This window comes from Pogoniulus pusillus, chromosome 5 (assembly GCF_015220805.1).
Source record: "Pogoniulus pusillus isolate bPogPus1 chromosome 5, bPogPus1.pri, whole genome shotgun sequence".
Lineage (NCBI taxonomy): Eukaryota > Metazoa > Chordata > Aves > Piciformes > Lybiidae > Pogoniulus > Pogoniulus pusillus.
The window spans coordinates 18,527,011-18,541,772 of record NC_087268.1 but is presented as its reverse complement, the minus strand read 5'-3'; the positions used below and the strand labels follow the sequence as shown (position 1 = coordinate 18,541,772).

The following is a 14,762-nucleotide window of genomic DNA, read 5'->3' as shown; positions in this document are numbered from 1 at the left end:
GATGCCAAATACTTGTTTAGAGGCATCCCCTCAAGTTGGCTTTAGGAGACTATAAAAACTAAATCCTATTCATTGAGAAAGAGGAAAATAAGGAAGAATCTGTAGTCAAAAATAAAGCATAAATTGAAATAGTTGAGCAGAAAAGTCTTCATTCACAAATATTATCTGGGATACAGCTGAGAACAACTGAGAAAACAAAGCTCTGCAATGACATGAAAAGGATAAAACACAAAGTCTATGCACAGCAGGGGGAGAAAAAGGTATCAGCAATGACTTGCAGTAAAAAATGGAGGCAAAAGTTGCCTTCAACTTCTATAATTCTATGAACTGTTGACTCTGAGGCACATATTGGAAATGGGGATGGACAAGGAAAGGGCTAAGGATGATCATGTTATGGCTCAAAACCAAGTTCAAATTTGCTCAATTCTTTCATATTGCAAATCTCATAAATTTTGACAAGTTTCAATTATTAATCCACTAGCTAGTGGGTGTTCAAACACTGGACCCTGTATGCTTGGGAAGGGGGCTTACAATGCATAGTTTTTATTTTTGGACTTTTGTCCTGAAATTGAGCCTTAAAGCAGACATGAAAATAACCACAGACACAAATGCAAAGAAGCCGACACTTACAATTCTATTGCCTTGTTCCACATGATAACATATCCAGAAAGAATGAAGGACTCAATATTTACAATGTGCGTGTTTCCTCTCTCTGTTCCGACGTAAAGCCATTTACTCTGGAAAGGCAGGTGGCAGTAAGTAATCCTGGAAAGGAGAAATTAAAGAAGTGACTAAATACTGCGTTTTAAAACAGTTTTTCTACAAGAAATTTACAGGCATTTCACGTATTCTCTGTAACCACAGAAATGTTACAGTTGGAAAAGTCCTTTAAGATCATCTAGTCCAGCCATGAACTAATTCTACCAAAGCTGGTGCTAAATCATGTCCCTCAGCACATCTCTGCCTCTTTGAAAGGCCTCCAGGGATGAGAATTCATTCCTCTCTGGGAAGTGTGTTTCAGTCTTTGAGAACCCTTTCAGTCAAGAAGTGTCTTCTAATAACCAATCTAAACCTCCCTTGGTGCAACTTAAGCACATTTTCTCTTGTCTTATCACTTGTTACTAGGGAGAAAAGCTCAATACCCACCTTGCTCCAACTTCCTTTCAGGGAGCTGTAGAGAGACAGCTCCTCAGCGTCTTTTTCTCCAGACTAAACAAGCCCAGTTCCCTCAGCTGCTCCTCATAGGTCATGTTTGCCAGACCTCTCCCCAGCCTCATCACCCTTCTCTGCACCTGCTCCAGCACCTCAGTGTCCCTCCTATACTGTGATGACCAAAACTGGATACAGTACTCGAGGTGTGGTCTCATGAGCGCTGAGTACAGGGGCATGATCACCTCCCTACTCCTGCTGGTCACACCATTGCTGATCCAGGCCAGGATGCTGTTGGCCTTCTTGGCCACCTGGGCACACTCTGGCTCATGTTCAGCCGGCTGGCCACCAACATCCCCAGGTCCTTTTCCACCAGGCAGCTCTCCAGCCACTCCTCCTCCAGCCTGTAGGGCTGCTGGGGGTTGCTGTGGCCAAAGTGCATGAGCTGGCACTTGGCCTTGTTAAACCTCCTGCAATTGGCCTCAGCCCATGGCTCCAGCTTGTCCAACTCCCTCTGCAGGGCCTTCCTACCCTCCAGCAGATTGACACTTCTGCTTAATTTGGTGTCACCTGCAAACTTGCCGAGGGTGCATTCGATCTTCTCATCCAGGTCATGGATGAAGGGATTTAACAAGACTTCCCCCAAAACTGAGCCCTGAGGGACTCCACTTGTGGATTTAACTCCACTGACCACAACTTTCTGGGCTCAGCCACCCAGTCAGTTTTTAACCCAGTCCACCTGTCTAAGCCATGAGCTGTCAGCTTCTCCAGCAGAATGCTGTGGGAAACAGTGACAAATGCCCTACTGAAGTCCAGGTAGACAACACCCACCACTTTTTTTACAGACTTCACCATCTTTGTTGCCCTTCACTAGACCCTATAATTATTTCCTGTAAGATGCTGTCAATAAATGATGAGATTCTACACATTATTTTAGATAGTTCTGCAAGTTCTTCACATGTCTAATCATGTGCTGGAACATTTAATGCTGAATTAATTTGACTGAGCAAAAATTTGGGAGTTTTGGGCCTTGTGTATCACACTCAATTGAGCACAGCTGAAATATGCAGTCTTCATGGGGGAAATTACTAGAGTCATGAGCCCAGAATAAAGCTTACCTTTAACTGAAATCTTGGGTTTTTTTGATTCAAGTAAGACTTCACTATGATGTAGTGTTTGTTCTATCCATCTGCATAGGATTAAATCTTATTTTTGTCCAATTTTGGCAATAATTTCAGTGGAAAGAGAAGGTTTTTCAAGAGATCTGATTCGAGAATGGGAATTACAGCTCAGTATGCATAAAGGAAAATGCCTTCAAGCAGCGACTTAGTACTTAGTAGGTGCAATCAGATCAATGGAGATCTGACAGATAAAAAACTGCGGAAGGTGTATGCTACCTACATATTCTTCACTGGAGTTGAAGACTCCAGTGGCTTTATTGTTCTCTTCATAACAGATATAGAGAACAATTTACCCTTTTCACTTTGCCGTTGTACCAATGTGAAATTGTTTTTTAGGTCTGCTGCGGTAGGCCTGATAGGCCCAAAATAGGCTTAATACAGATACTGGCATGCCCAGGCATGTTTTTCTGCTCTACGAGAGAGGCAAGTATGTGGGAAAAGGACATGAAAGAATCTGGAGCCACTGAGTCTGGCCTGCCCAAGGTCCTGTGGTAAACAAGTTACACACATATATAGCTTGTGCCTGCCTTGTTTAAGGCCTGTGCTTTTCCCAAATTATGATTATAATCATCATATTAGCCTATGACTTTGCATAATATGGTAAGGTTCGGCTAACTGCCATTCTGATTGGCTATTCTTGTGTCCAAAGGGCATTTAATCTCACATTGATAAAAGGAGATACACAGGTAAACAGTGTGCTCTCTGCTGTGCTCAGCCGTACTCCACCATTTCCTGCTGCAATTGCCTACTGCCTTATTGTTTTCTGGTAAACTCCACTGGCTCTGGCTGCCTCCCTTCTCTCTCTAACCTGCTGTCTGTATAACTAATCTGTCTGCTTCCTAACTCCCTTGGCCGATCCTCCAAACTCACCTTGAATGTAAGGCAAAGTCTGGGATAAGGTAGAGGGGTGGGAAGGAGGTGGAAGGGTGGTTGGGAGCCCCTCCTGGGGACTCTGGTTACTGGGAGGGCTGTTGTGTTTCTGTATTACCTTTTAACTTGTCTATTTCTGTCTATAGCTGTACAGATTGTAAACACCTGCTTGTATATTGTCCTCAGCTGTAAATATAAAGCTTCATTATAATTTCCAGCTTGACTGAGTCTAGTCTGGGTGATTTCATAAGAGCGGGGAGGCAGGTAACACCCAAACCATCACACCATCCCTGAAGGTGTTCCAAAGATGCAGAGATGTTGTGTTGAGACATATGGCTTAGCACCAGTGTTGGTAGCATTAGATAATGGTTTGGCTTGGTGATTTAAAAGATCTTTTCCAATCAAAACAATTCTATGATTCTATGATTTATGGGACAGCCAGGTAAGGAAAGTATTCTGCCTGTTCTTTCTTCCACAATGACAGCTACCCTCCTATGAGTCTTCATTTTCCACCCGAATTGTTACTACACATTATGAAACATTATCTTTGCAATTTGAAAGCCTGTAAGAAAATACAGAAAATAGGCTTCACCAAACAAAGCCATACAATTGTCTTGTTCTCAGAAAAACTATGCACTGCTCTGAAGTATTCTTCTTTTACACTATGCAAATGAAACAGAAACTGCTTTTGATATTATTGAATTTTCACTTTTACAGAAAATATTAGCTTGACTTTGAGGCTTGAAAGCTTTAAAGAAAGACTCAGACTTTTAAAGAACATCTTCCATGATTGGTGATCTGGACAAGGGGATTGAGTCCATGATCAGTAAGTTTGCAGATGACACCAAGCTAGGAGCAGGTGTGGTAGGAGAGCCCTGCAGAGGGACCTTGCCAGGCTGGATTGGTGGGCAGAGGCCAATGGGATGAGATTTAACAAGGCCAACTGCAGGGTTCTACACTTTGGCTACAACTCCCAGCAGCACTACAGGCTGGTGACAGAGTGACTGGAGAGCAGCCAGGAGGAAAGGGACCTGGGGGTACTGGTAGGTAGTAGCTGAAGATGAGCCAGCAGTGTGCCCAGGTGGCCAGGAGAGCCAATGGCACACTGGCCTATATCAGGAACAGTGTGGCCAGTAGAACAAGGGATGTTATTCTTCTCCTGTACCCAACACTGATCAGCCACAGCTTGAGTCCTGTGTCTAGTTCTGGGCTTCCCAATTCAAGAGAGACGTTAAGATACTGGAACATGTCCAGAGAAGGGCAATGAAGCTGGTGAGATGTCTGGAGCACAGCCCTGTGGGGAGAGCTGGAGGTGTGCAGGCTGGAGAAGAAAAGGCTCAGGGCAGAGCTCATTGCTGTCTACAACTACCTGAAGGGAGGCTGTAGCCAAGTGGGGGTTGGTCTCTTCTTCCAGGCAACCAGCAACAGAACAAGGGGACACAGACTTGAGTTGTGCCAGGGGAGGTCTAAGCTGGATGTTAGGAGGAAGTTCTTGCCAGAGAGAGTGATTGGCATTGGAATGGGTTGCCCAGGGAGGTGGTGGAGTTGCTGTCCCTGGAGGTGTTCCAGGAAGGCCTGGCTGAGGCACTTAGTGCCATGGTCTAGTTGATTGGACTAGGTCTAGTTGATTGGTTGCTAGGTTGTACTGGATGATTTTGGAGTTCTCTTCCAACGTGGTTGATTCTATAATTGTATGATTGTATGATTTCAAGTAAGTATTGAAATTACTTAATGACTTCTTCAAGATAAAAAAATGAAGTCGCATACTGTAGGTTTCACTGTGGATGAAAGGTATCCCTCTTTTAGTAATATATCCTACAAGCAAATTAAGTTGTCCTTTGATGCCTTTACAAATAACAGTCAATTAGCCGAAGAGAAAGAAAGACTTTGTTTCCTCTTGTAAAGATAGGTGAGTTAGTGTTTTATGCTAGTATGAAGTGCTTCTGCCAAAATTTAATCAGATTGTCAATCCGACTGGAGCAACATAGAATCATAGAATCAGTCAGGGTTGGAAGGGACCACAAGGATCATCTAGTTCCAAACCCCCTGCCATGGGCAGAGACGCTATTCTAGATCAGGAGCCTATCTAAATGGAACATGGAACCCATGTAAATGGAGAGTCGTTCAATGCTTATCACATAACAGAAAGCCAGAAATGTGGATACTATACATTCTTAGTAGTAAATCACAATACAAATCTCATTGGTCATTGTAAGAAATAGTTAAAAAAACCCTGATACCAAAAAAAATAAATTGTTTTTATGCTGCCAGAATGGCCTGAAACATTGTATCAGTTTCCCAATGTGTTCTAAGCAGAAAACAAGGTATAAAATGTAATTTAAAAGAAATCCATAGGTGACAAATAGAACAAATCATAATTGATTAAGCAAATACTCTCTAGCAGAAGTCCAGAAAACATTTCTAAAAATGTGTAAGCAACAAAAGAGACAGGCATCATAAAAAAATTCAAACTTGCTTTAGAAAGAAATATTTTCTGATTTGCCTGCTCTAGGGTAGGGTGTCCCTGCCCATGGCAGGGAGGGTGGAACTAGATGATCCTTGTGGTCCCTTCCAACCCTGACTGATTCTGTGATTCTATGATTTCTGGCTAGCAAATCTTGGGGCTGTTCAGTTTGGAAAAGAGAAGGCTCTGAGGAGACCTTATTGTGGCCTTCCAATATCTGAAGGGGGCTACAAGAAAGCTGGGGAGGGACTTTTTAGGGTGTCATGTGGCTCTGGGTAATCTAACCTAGTGGAAAGTGTCCCTGCAGAGGGGTTGGAACTGGATGACCCTTGAGGTCTCTCCCAACCCTGACAATTTTGTGAAAGGTATGTTTTTCAGAGAATCACACCTCTCCACAGCATAATGACTCTAGCAAAAAAACAAACAAACAAACAAACAAAAAAAAAACCAACAAAAAAAACCCAACTTCAATTGCATAGAAGTAGAATACTGCAATGTCAAAAATAGTTTGGACTGCTTCATTCTCTGAAATACTAGTACAAAGTTGGCTTAAAATAATGTTTATTACACTCATACTGCTCTAAGAAAAAGAAAATACTTTTTTTGAGAGCACTTCTTTCTGTTTTTGCTTTGTCTTTTTTTTTTTCACCTTTATTATGATTTTTTTTCCTGGAACACTGTTCCCCGAAGGGAGAGGAGACAGCTGTAGAAAGAAGGGGGACAATAAATTGCATCTCGGTCAAAATGATGAACAGTTTTTCCAATTTAATTATCTAGTTGCTCATTGCTTGATCTCCAAACTGCAGCTAAATTTATAGCATGCCATTTTCCTTGTAATGGTAGTGTTAAATAGAGATAAACATAGAACAGTATCATGTTCATCACTGACTGGCAGAAGTGTTCAGTGTCTACAAAGTTTCTACAAAAAAAAAACTCAAACAAACTTGAACTCCCTCTCACAATCCTACTACAATAAACTACATTGCCCAGGCTGTCAGAAAAGATGGAAATCTCACACAGTTGCTGGAGAAGAGGAATACAAAATAGGAAGGAGGATTAACTTAGGAACATGAGCATCTGACAGGAAGCAAGGCCAGTTACTGCAAGGCACTCCAGTCAGGTCCTGGCCCTGGCTTCTCTCAACTCTCAGTGACTTCTAAGTTACAGCTGCAGTCCTACACCCAACTTTGAGTATGTTGTCCCAGCGTGGGTGCGTTCAGCTGCTGAGAAGGCTGATCGCTTTCACAAGAATTTTATGCATATGACAAGTCTGCCTTTTCATTAGAGTGATTATTTCTCCCCTCCCAACTCAGTAAATCTCCTCCAGCATCCTCCGTTCCTTTCAGTACTCTTCACCAATTTATGTTATTTACTTTGGCCAGCCATTACCACAAGCTGTTCTCGTGGCACTGCCATCTGATAGACTGGCCATACTTCCTTGTATTAGCGAACGACTGACTGATGTTCTTTCAGGTTCTCTTTCACAGTTACTCTTTTTTGAGATGAATCCATGGCCTATGTGGCCCTCAATGAATATTCACAAGAGAGGAAACCAAGTAAATAAGCCCTTTCCTTTCTTTTTGACTTCTGCATGATTTTTTCTTCCTGGTAGTGAAAATTACTACTACAGTATAACCAAAAATGCCTCATGATTTTGTGCACAGTACCCTTCTCCCTCCATCAGCAAGCAGAAATTATTTCCACCCAAATCCTTTCTTCCCCCTCATTACTCTCTTAATCTTTTGCTATTTTTGAAAAGTAATACAAGAAATCTTCACTGACATACAAAGAACATCAGGGTCATCTAGTGTCCCTACTTCTCCATCAGCTGAAAGCAGACTGCTTTTTTTTTGTGGCACCGTCTGGCTAGCCAGGATTATCAGGAAGAGTAGGATTGCTTTTCTGTCAGTTCACAAGAGAATGTTATAGCTGAGATTATTGCTTTAAGTCATGAAATGCACACAAGAAGTCTTAGATAGATTCTCAAGCAAAGTAATTTGTAGCTGACCTGAAATGCCTAAACAGAAGCACAGGCTAAAGCTATAATCAATGAAGAAAATGAATAGTCTCCAGCAGATCAAGCAAAAGATTATGAGCTATTTGGCTCTGGAAGTATTTCCTCTTTTCCCTGTGTGGGAGAATTCTCCCGCAGCAGGACATGAGCTGGTAAACATGAGAACTCGTGCTGGGAAGTGTCCTTGAGCCACTGTTAGCTAAGCTGTAAACAGTGAGCAACCCACACACACCTGCAGGGGGCTGAGCCTGCCAGCCCCCTGTGGCAGACATTGCAGGTTGTTTTGACACAGGGCAACCTATCTGCACCTTATACATAACTCTGAGCCAATCTGTACTGTCCACTTGTGCCAGTCCCAAACTGATTGTGCATGCCTTCTCTTAGTACTATTTAAAGCTTTGCACTACCCTAATAAAGTGGTACTGCATTGCTTGCTAGCTGAGCCTACTCGTCAGTACTCATATCTCACCTCTCTCCAGCCTTCTGCATTCAACATCCCTGCACTATGTATATATGTAAATTTGGAGTTCATCAGCTCTGTAAGATGTATCAAATGCATGCACAATAGCAGCAATTCATGCAGTCCTCCATCTGTAGCACGATGTGTTTGCAGCAGATGGCTGCGTAGTTCTCCAGATAGATATGAGCTGGATCTGATCATAGTAATGGTAACAGTTGGAGTGGTTATGTACTAGGAAGTCCTGGGAAGTTAGAAATCCAAGATGAACTCCATTACTAGGACTTCCAGTGCTCAACTTATATTTTTAGATTAATGAACTGGAAGTGTATGCACAGCCTCCAGGCCTAAGGTAAGAGTATAGGAAATATATTACATTGCTAACTGCCACGACCAAGAGTCAAATGAACTACATAGCAGCTTAATACATCTGGACAGCTTTTCCTTTCAGGGTTTTTGGTAATACTATATCCTAACATGAAACTTTCTTCTATTCAAACTAGATTCTCCACACACTGTACAAGATCATTTCTAAACTGTACAGTAGCCTCACATGTGTAGATCCTAGCAGATGAACCAAAGATGCTTTTGAGATGGATTCTTGTGGTCCACTTATTTCTTAAGAGCATGAGGTAGTTTAGCTTAACAAGAATCTTTTATTTCACATACATTTTCTGCTAGTGTTATCATTCTACAATTGTTTTAAGTTAAAATCAATTACTCTTTATTTTTAATGGGCAGCCCATTCCAATGCAAATCACTCTCTCTGGCAACAACTTCCTCCTAACATCCAGCCTAGACCTCCCCTGGCACAACTTGAGACTGTGTCCCCTTGTTTTGTTGCTGGATGCCTGGTTAGAAGAGACCAACCTCCACCTGGCTACAGCCTCCCTTCAGGTAGTTGTAGACAGCAATGAGGTCTGCCCTGAGCCTCCTCTTCTCCGGACTAAACACCCCCAGCTCCATCAGCCTCTCCTTATAGGGCTGTGTTCCAGGCCAGGGAACGCAAGAGGACTATTTATGTAAATTATATTCTCAAAATACTGCATGAACATTCGTATTTCTGCATTTTTTCTTGTTGAGTGTTATACAGACTGCTCAAATATTCTTTGTTCCTTTCAGACTACAGTGCATATGATACAATTATTATCGTGACCTAACTGGGTAGGTGAAAAATGTCTAATGAAAACTAGAACTCAGTTTTGTTTCCCCATCAAATTAATAAGGAGGTGAGTGTGGCTGTTCTGCTCATAACTACTCAATGAATCACCTCTAGAAATAGATCCAAAGTTATAAATCAAAGTCACGAGCTATTTACAATTCAACACTGTGCAACAAGTCATCATTTAGCTGATAGATGTGTCTATTTCCTGATTGAATTACCAATGCTTGCAAACAACAGGGTCAATTGAAGACATTACTTAAGCTTATTCCTCTTTAGGTAGTCTGTAGAGATCAATGTTTTAAAGAAAGAGAGAGTAAAATAAATTGCTTTACACAGGCAGTTCAATATATGTTCTCTACAAACAAACATGAATGAAAGCAGCAGTGATAAAAGTTACTTCCTGCTGCTACTCAACTGTTTGCCAACATCCTTTTCAAGAGCAGGATTTCAGATTATTCAGTTTACCCAAGCAAGTTTGCAAAACTTTATTTTATATCACTTAGGCTACACACATTTATTATGGCCATTATTTCTGCAACGGTGATAATTTAACTAGTCTCCTTCTTTAGAGAATTTCAAGACCTGTCTGGATGTGTTCTTCTGTGATCTGTGTTAGATAGGATTGTCCTGCTCTGGCAGTGGGGTTGGACTCGATCTCCTTGTGTCCCTTCCAACCCCTAACATCCTGTGACCCTGTTTTGATTGCAATTAAAGAAATAAGCATTTAGGTCTCCTCTCTTCTGCTTAATAAATACCATTGGATTCATCAAATTAATTATTGCCTGGATCATAATAATTTACTACAAGGTATCTCTACTCCACTCTGGTGAGAGCCCACCTGGAGTACTGCATCCAGTTCTGGAGCCCCTATTACAAGAGGGATGTAGATGTGCTGGAGTGTGTACAGAGAAGAGCCACGAGGATGATCAGAGGGCTGCAGCACCTCTGCTGTGAGGGCAGACTGAAAGAGTTGGGGCTGTTCAGTCTGCAGAAGAGGAGGCTCCCAAGTGACCTTCTTGTGGCCTTCCAGTATCTGAAGAGGGCCTTAAAAAAGCTGGGGAGGGACATTTTGGGCTCTCAGAGAGTGACATTACTAGGGGGAACGGAGTAAAGCTGGAGGTGGGGAGATTCAGAGTGGCCGTGAGGAGGAAGTTGTTGAGCATGAGAGTGGTGAGAGCCTGGAATGGGTTTCCCAGGGAGGTGGTTGAGGCCCCATGGCTGGAGGTGTTTAAGGCCAGGCTGGATGAGGCTGTGGGCAGCCTGCTCTAGGGTAGGGCATCCCTGGCCATGGCAGGGGGGGCAGTGCTAGATGATCCTTGCAGTCCCTTCCAACCCTGACTGATTCTATGATTTAAGTAATTTCAGTGATGGAAGATACCCTAGAAATGCTGAGATACAACAAACCAAGATTCTATCTCTAAGTTATAATTTCAGTATAAATGCAGCCTAAGCAAAGTATTCTAGCTGTGTGTGAATGTGTTGTATATAACTTGTCAGTGAAAGGTCATGGCCAGAGTAACGATAGGTACCAATGTGGATAAAATCGTCCTCCCTTTATTGTGGCGATACAGGGTCTTTTATGCCAAACTTAGAGGAGGCGTATTCAACTAGCTTAATTAAGATTGGTACATGTGGAAGGCATAGATAGGTCAAGGCTTAAATCAAACATTTATGGGGCCAGCCTGCTGTGGTCAGCAGATCCTGCCCCCTTGAAGCTGGATGTGGGGGCTGTTTCATTGTCTTAGTTCCTGCCTCCGAGATAAGCTCCAAGGACACTCTTCACAGCACGGGTTGCTCATGTTTATCAAATAATTTCCTCTGTCAGCAAGAAATGCTTCTACAATAACTAATAGATATATCTCCCTCCGATTTCTATAAATTCTACTTGGGAAAAATAGTATGAAAACATTTTGGCTTTATCATTCATTCCAGGTAGATAGGTTTTAACAGGACTAAAAGATAACCACATGTGGTTGTATCAATAAAGCTGAAAACATCATACAGCTATTCTCCTATAAATTATTCAGTTATGTCACCTTGGTGGTGGTTCACTGCTGCTTTCAACATAACTAACACAGATGTATTTCTCATGGTGTCCGTTATGTGATGTATTACACATAACAGGCTACAAGAATAAGAAAGAGGAATAGAATTATAGAATCAACCAGGTTGGAAGAGAACTCCAAGATCAGCCAGTCCAACCTAGCACCCAGCCCTGGCCAATCAACCAGACCATGGCACTGTCTTATCCAGGCTTTGCTTGAACACCTCCAGGGACAGTGACTCCACCACCTCCCTGGGCAGCCCATTCCAATGCCAATCACTCTCTCTGCCAACAACTTCCTCCTAACATCCAGCCTAGACCCCCCCTGGCACAACTTGAGGCTGTGTCCCCTTGTTTTGTGGCTGGTTGCCTGGGAGAAGAGACCAACCCCCACCTGGCTACAGCCTCCCTTCAGGTAGTTGTAGACAGCAATGAGGTCTTCCCTGAGCCTCCTCTTCTCCAGGCTGCACACCCCCACCTCCTTCAGCCTCTCCTCATAGGGCTGTGTTCCAGGCCCCTCACCAGCTTTGTCGCCCTTTTCTGGACAATTTCCGGTATCTCAACATCTCTCTTGAATTGAGGAGCCCAGAAGTGGACACAGCACTCAAGGTGTGGCCTGACCAGTGTGAGTACAGAGGAAGAATAACATCCCTTGTCCTACTGGCCACACTCTTCCTGATCCAGGCCAGGATGCCATTGGCTCTCTTGGCCACCTGGGCACACTGCTGGCTCATCTTCAGCTACTATCTACCAGCACCCTTGGGTCCCTTTGTCCTGGCAGCTTTTGCTTTCCAATCTCACAGTTTCAAAAAAATAAATTGGGACTAAGCTCCAAGGTGGAAGGCAGAAACTTGTCTTCTTCTGAACAGCTTGATTTTACATAACTGCTACAAAAGTAAACTGAAGATATGCTAGTATTTCATCCCCTGCTTGCCACAACACACACAAATCTAGTTTGATCATATGCGTTCTTACTACAATGAGATAAAAACCCTATTTTACACCAGTTCATTCAAATGACTCCCTTACAGTCAGGACAAGAACAAAATACTGAAATTGACTTCCAAGTGGAAAAAAAAATCCATTTTTCCATGTGTATATTTTTTCTATGTATACACACTTCTTTCCTTAACAGCTTCCATCAATTAAAATCATGTAGACTTATTGGAGACCAGCTGTTTTCATTTGTTATGCTTCAGCAGACAGTGACTCTATGATTAACAGTCCTTGTTTTTCTGCAATCTGCAGTCTCTTCTCTCTTCCTGCTCATGTACTGTTTAATGAGATAATCTCAACACTGATATTAGTAGCTCTATTTCTGATTTACTGGAATAATGCCCAGAGTTTACTCCGTCAGAATGAAAAGTATCCTACATCACTGAAGCTGATTTGCGACTGGGCTGGAAAGGGATGGTGCTGTTTCCAAGAAGCAAATGACTGCAACAGAATGGATGTATATTCTCCACTGATCTAATATGACTGGAAATCTAATGTAGCAGCTCAGATTCTACTCAGGACTGTACCATAGAATCATAGGATCAACAGGTTGGAAGAGATCTCCAATCTAGCACCCAGACCTGTCCAACCAACCAGATCATGGCACTAAGTGCCTCAGACAGGCTTTTCTTGAAGACCTCCAGGGATGACAATTCCACTACCTCCCTGGGCAGCCCATTCCAATGCCAATCACTCTCTCTGCCAACAACTTCCTCCTAACATCCAGCCTAGACCTCCCCCAGCACAACTTGAGACTGTGTCCCCTTGTTCTGTTGTTGGTTGCATGGCAGAAGAGATCAACTCTCACCTGGCTAAAGCCTACCAGGACAGGACAAGCACAATGCACAAAAGCTGGAACACAAGAGGTTCATTGTAAATATCAGAAAAGATCTTTCTTTTTAAGAGTATTGGAACATGCTGGCCATAGAGGTTGTGGAGTATCCACCAAAGGATGCATTCCAAATTGACCTGGACATGTTCCTGTGTGATTTGCTTTAGGTGATCCTGCTCTAGCAGGGGCTGGACTAGAAGCTCTTCAGTTGTCCCTTCCAACTCAGCAAGTCTGCTCAGCAAGTTTGCTGACAACACCAAGCTGGGAGGCTTGGCTGATCCAGCTGAATGCTGTGCGGGCATCTAGAGAGACCTGGACAGACTGGAGAGCTGGGCACAGAGGAACCAGATGAAGTTCAACAAGGACAAGTGCAGAGTCCTGCACCTGGGGAAGAATAATAAACTCCACCAGTACAGGCTGGGAGGTGACCTGCTGGAAAGCAGCCCTGTGGAGAAAGACCTGAGGGTCCTGCTGGATAACAAGTTAACAATGGCACAGCAATGTGCCCTTGTGGCCAAGAAGGCCAATGGCATCCCGGGGTGTATCCAGCAGATCAAGGGAAATTCTCTTCCCCCTCCACTCTGCCCTAGTGAGACCTCAGATTGAGTGCTGTGTTCAGTTTTGGGCTCCCCAGTTTAAGAGGGACTGGGATCTACTGGAGAGGGTCCAGCAGAGGGCTACAAGAATGATTAGGGGACTGCAGGGCATGGCTTATGAGGAGAGGCTGAGGGACCCAGGGTTGTATAGTCTGGAAAAGAGAAGACTGAGATGGGATTTGATAAATGTTTATAAGGATCTGAAGGCTGGCCAGGAGAAGGGGGAACAGGCTCTGCTCACTTGCTCCCTGGGATAGGACAAGGAGCAATGGGTGTAAATTGCAGCACAAGAGGTTCTGCCTCAACACAAGAGGGAACTTCTTTACCTTAAGGGTCACAGAGCACTGGAACAGGCTCCCCAGAGAGGTTGTGGAGCCTCTTTCTCTGGAGACTTTCAAGGCCTGTCTGGATGTGTTCTTCTGTGATCTGCGTTAGATAGTATTGTCCTGCTGTGGCAGGGGGGTTGGACTCGATGATCTCCTTGAGTCTCTTCCAACCCCTAACATCCTGTGATCCTGTGAACCCCTATCATTCTGTGATTCTGTTAAAGGTCAAAGAATAGCTCTGAAAAGGACAATGAAAGATGTATCAAAACTCAAATTCGAAGAGCAAAGCTGGAGATGGGTAGGTTCAGACTGGCTGTGAGGAGGAAGTTGTTCAGCATGAGAGTGGTGATAGCCTGGAATGGGATGCCCACGAAGGTGGTTGAGGCCTCGTCCCTGGAGGTGTTTAAGGCCAGGCTGGAGGAGGCTGCTCTAGGGTAGGGTGTCCCTGGGCATGGCATGGGAGTTGGAACTAGATGATCCTTGTGGTCCCTTCCAACCCTGACTGATTCTCTGATTCTAAGACTTCAAAAAATAAACCCACAGAATTCCTGTAACTATACTATAGCTGTACCAAGATGAAAATTACAGCTGATAATACAGACTGACTATGATGCCTGAACTTGCTTAAATTTGGAAAGACACCTCTTTTATACTATGTATGATATAAG

General features: G+C 43.4%; 1 protein-coding gene across 7 annotated transcripts in view; it reads right to left on the bottom strand.

Moving 5' to 3' along the window:
- The window catches only part of STXBP5L (syntaxin binding protein 5L), a 307,500-nt gene that overhangs the window by 152,327 nt on the left and 140,411 nt on the right, over positions 1 to 14,762 (bottom strand). For all 7 annotated transcript variants that reach the window (XM_064143383.1, XM_064143384.1, XM_064143388.1 and 4 more), the window contains exon 5: positions 631 to 765. In XM_064143383.1, coding sequence (XP_063999453.1) covers positions 631 to 765 — 135 coding nt within the window. The remainder of the gene's footprint in view (positions 1 to 630; positions 766 to 14,762) is intronic.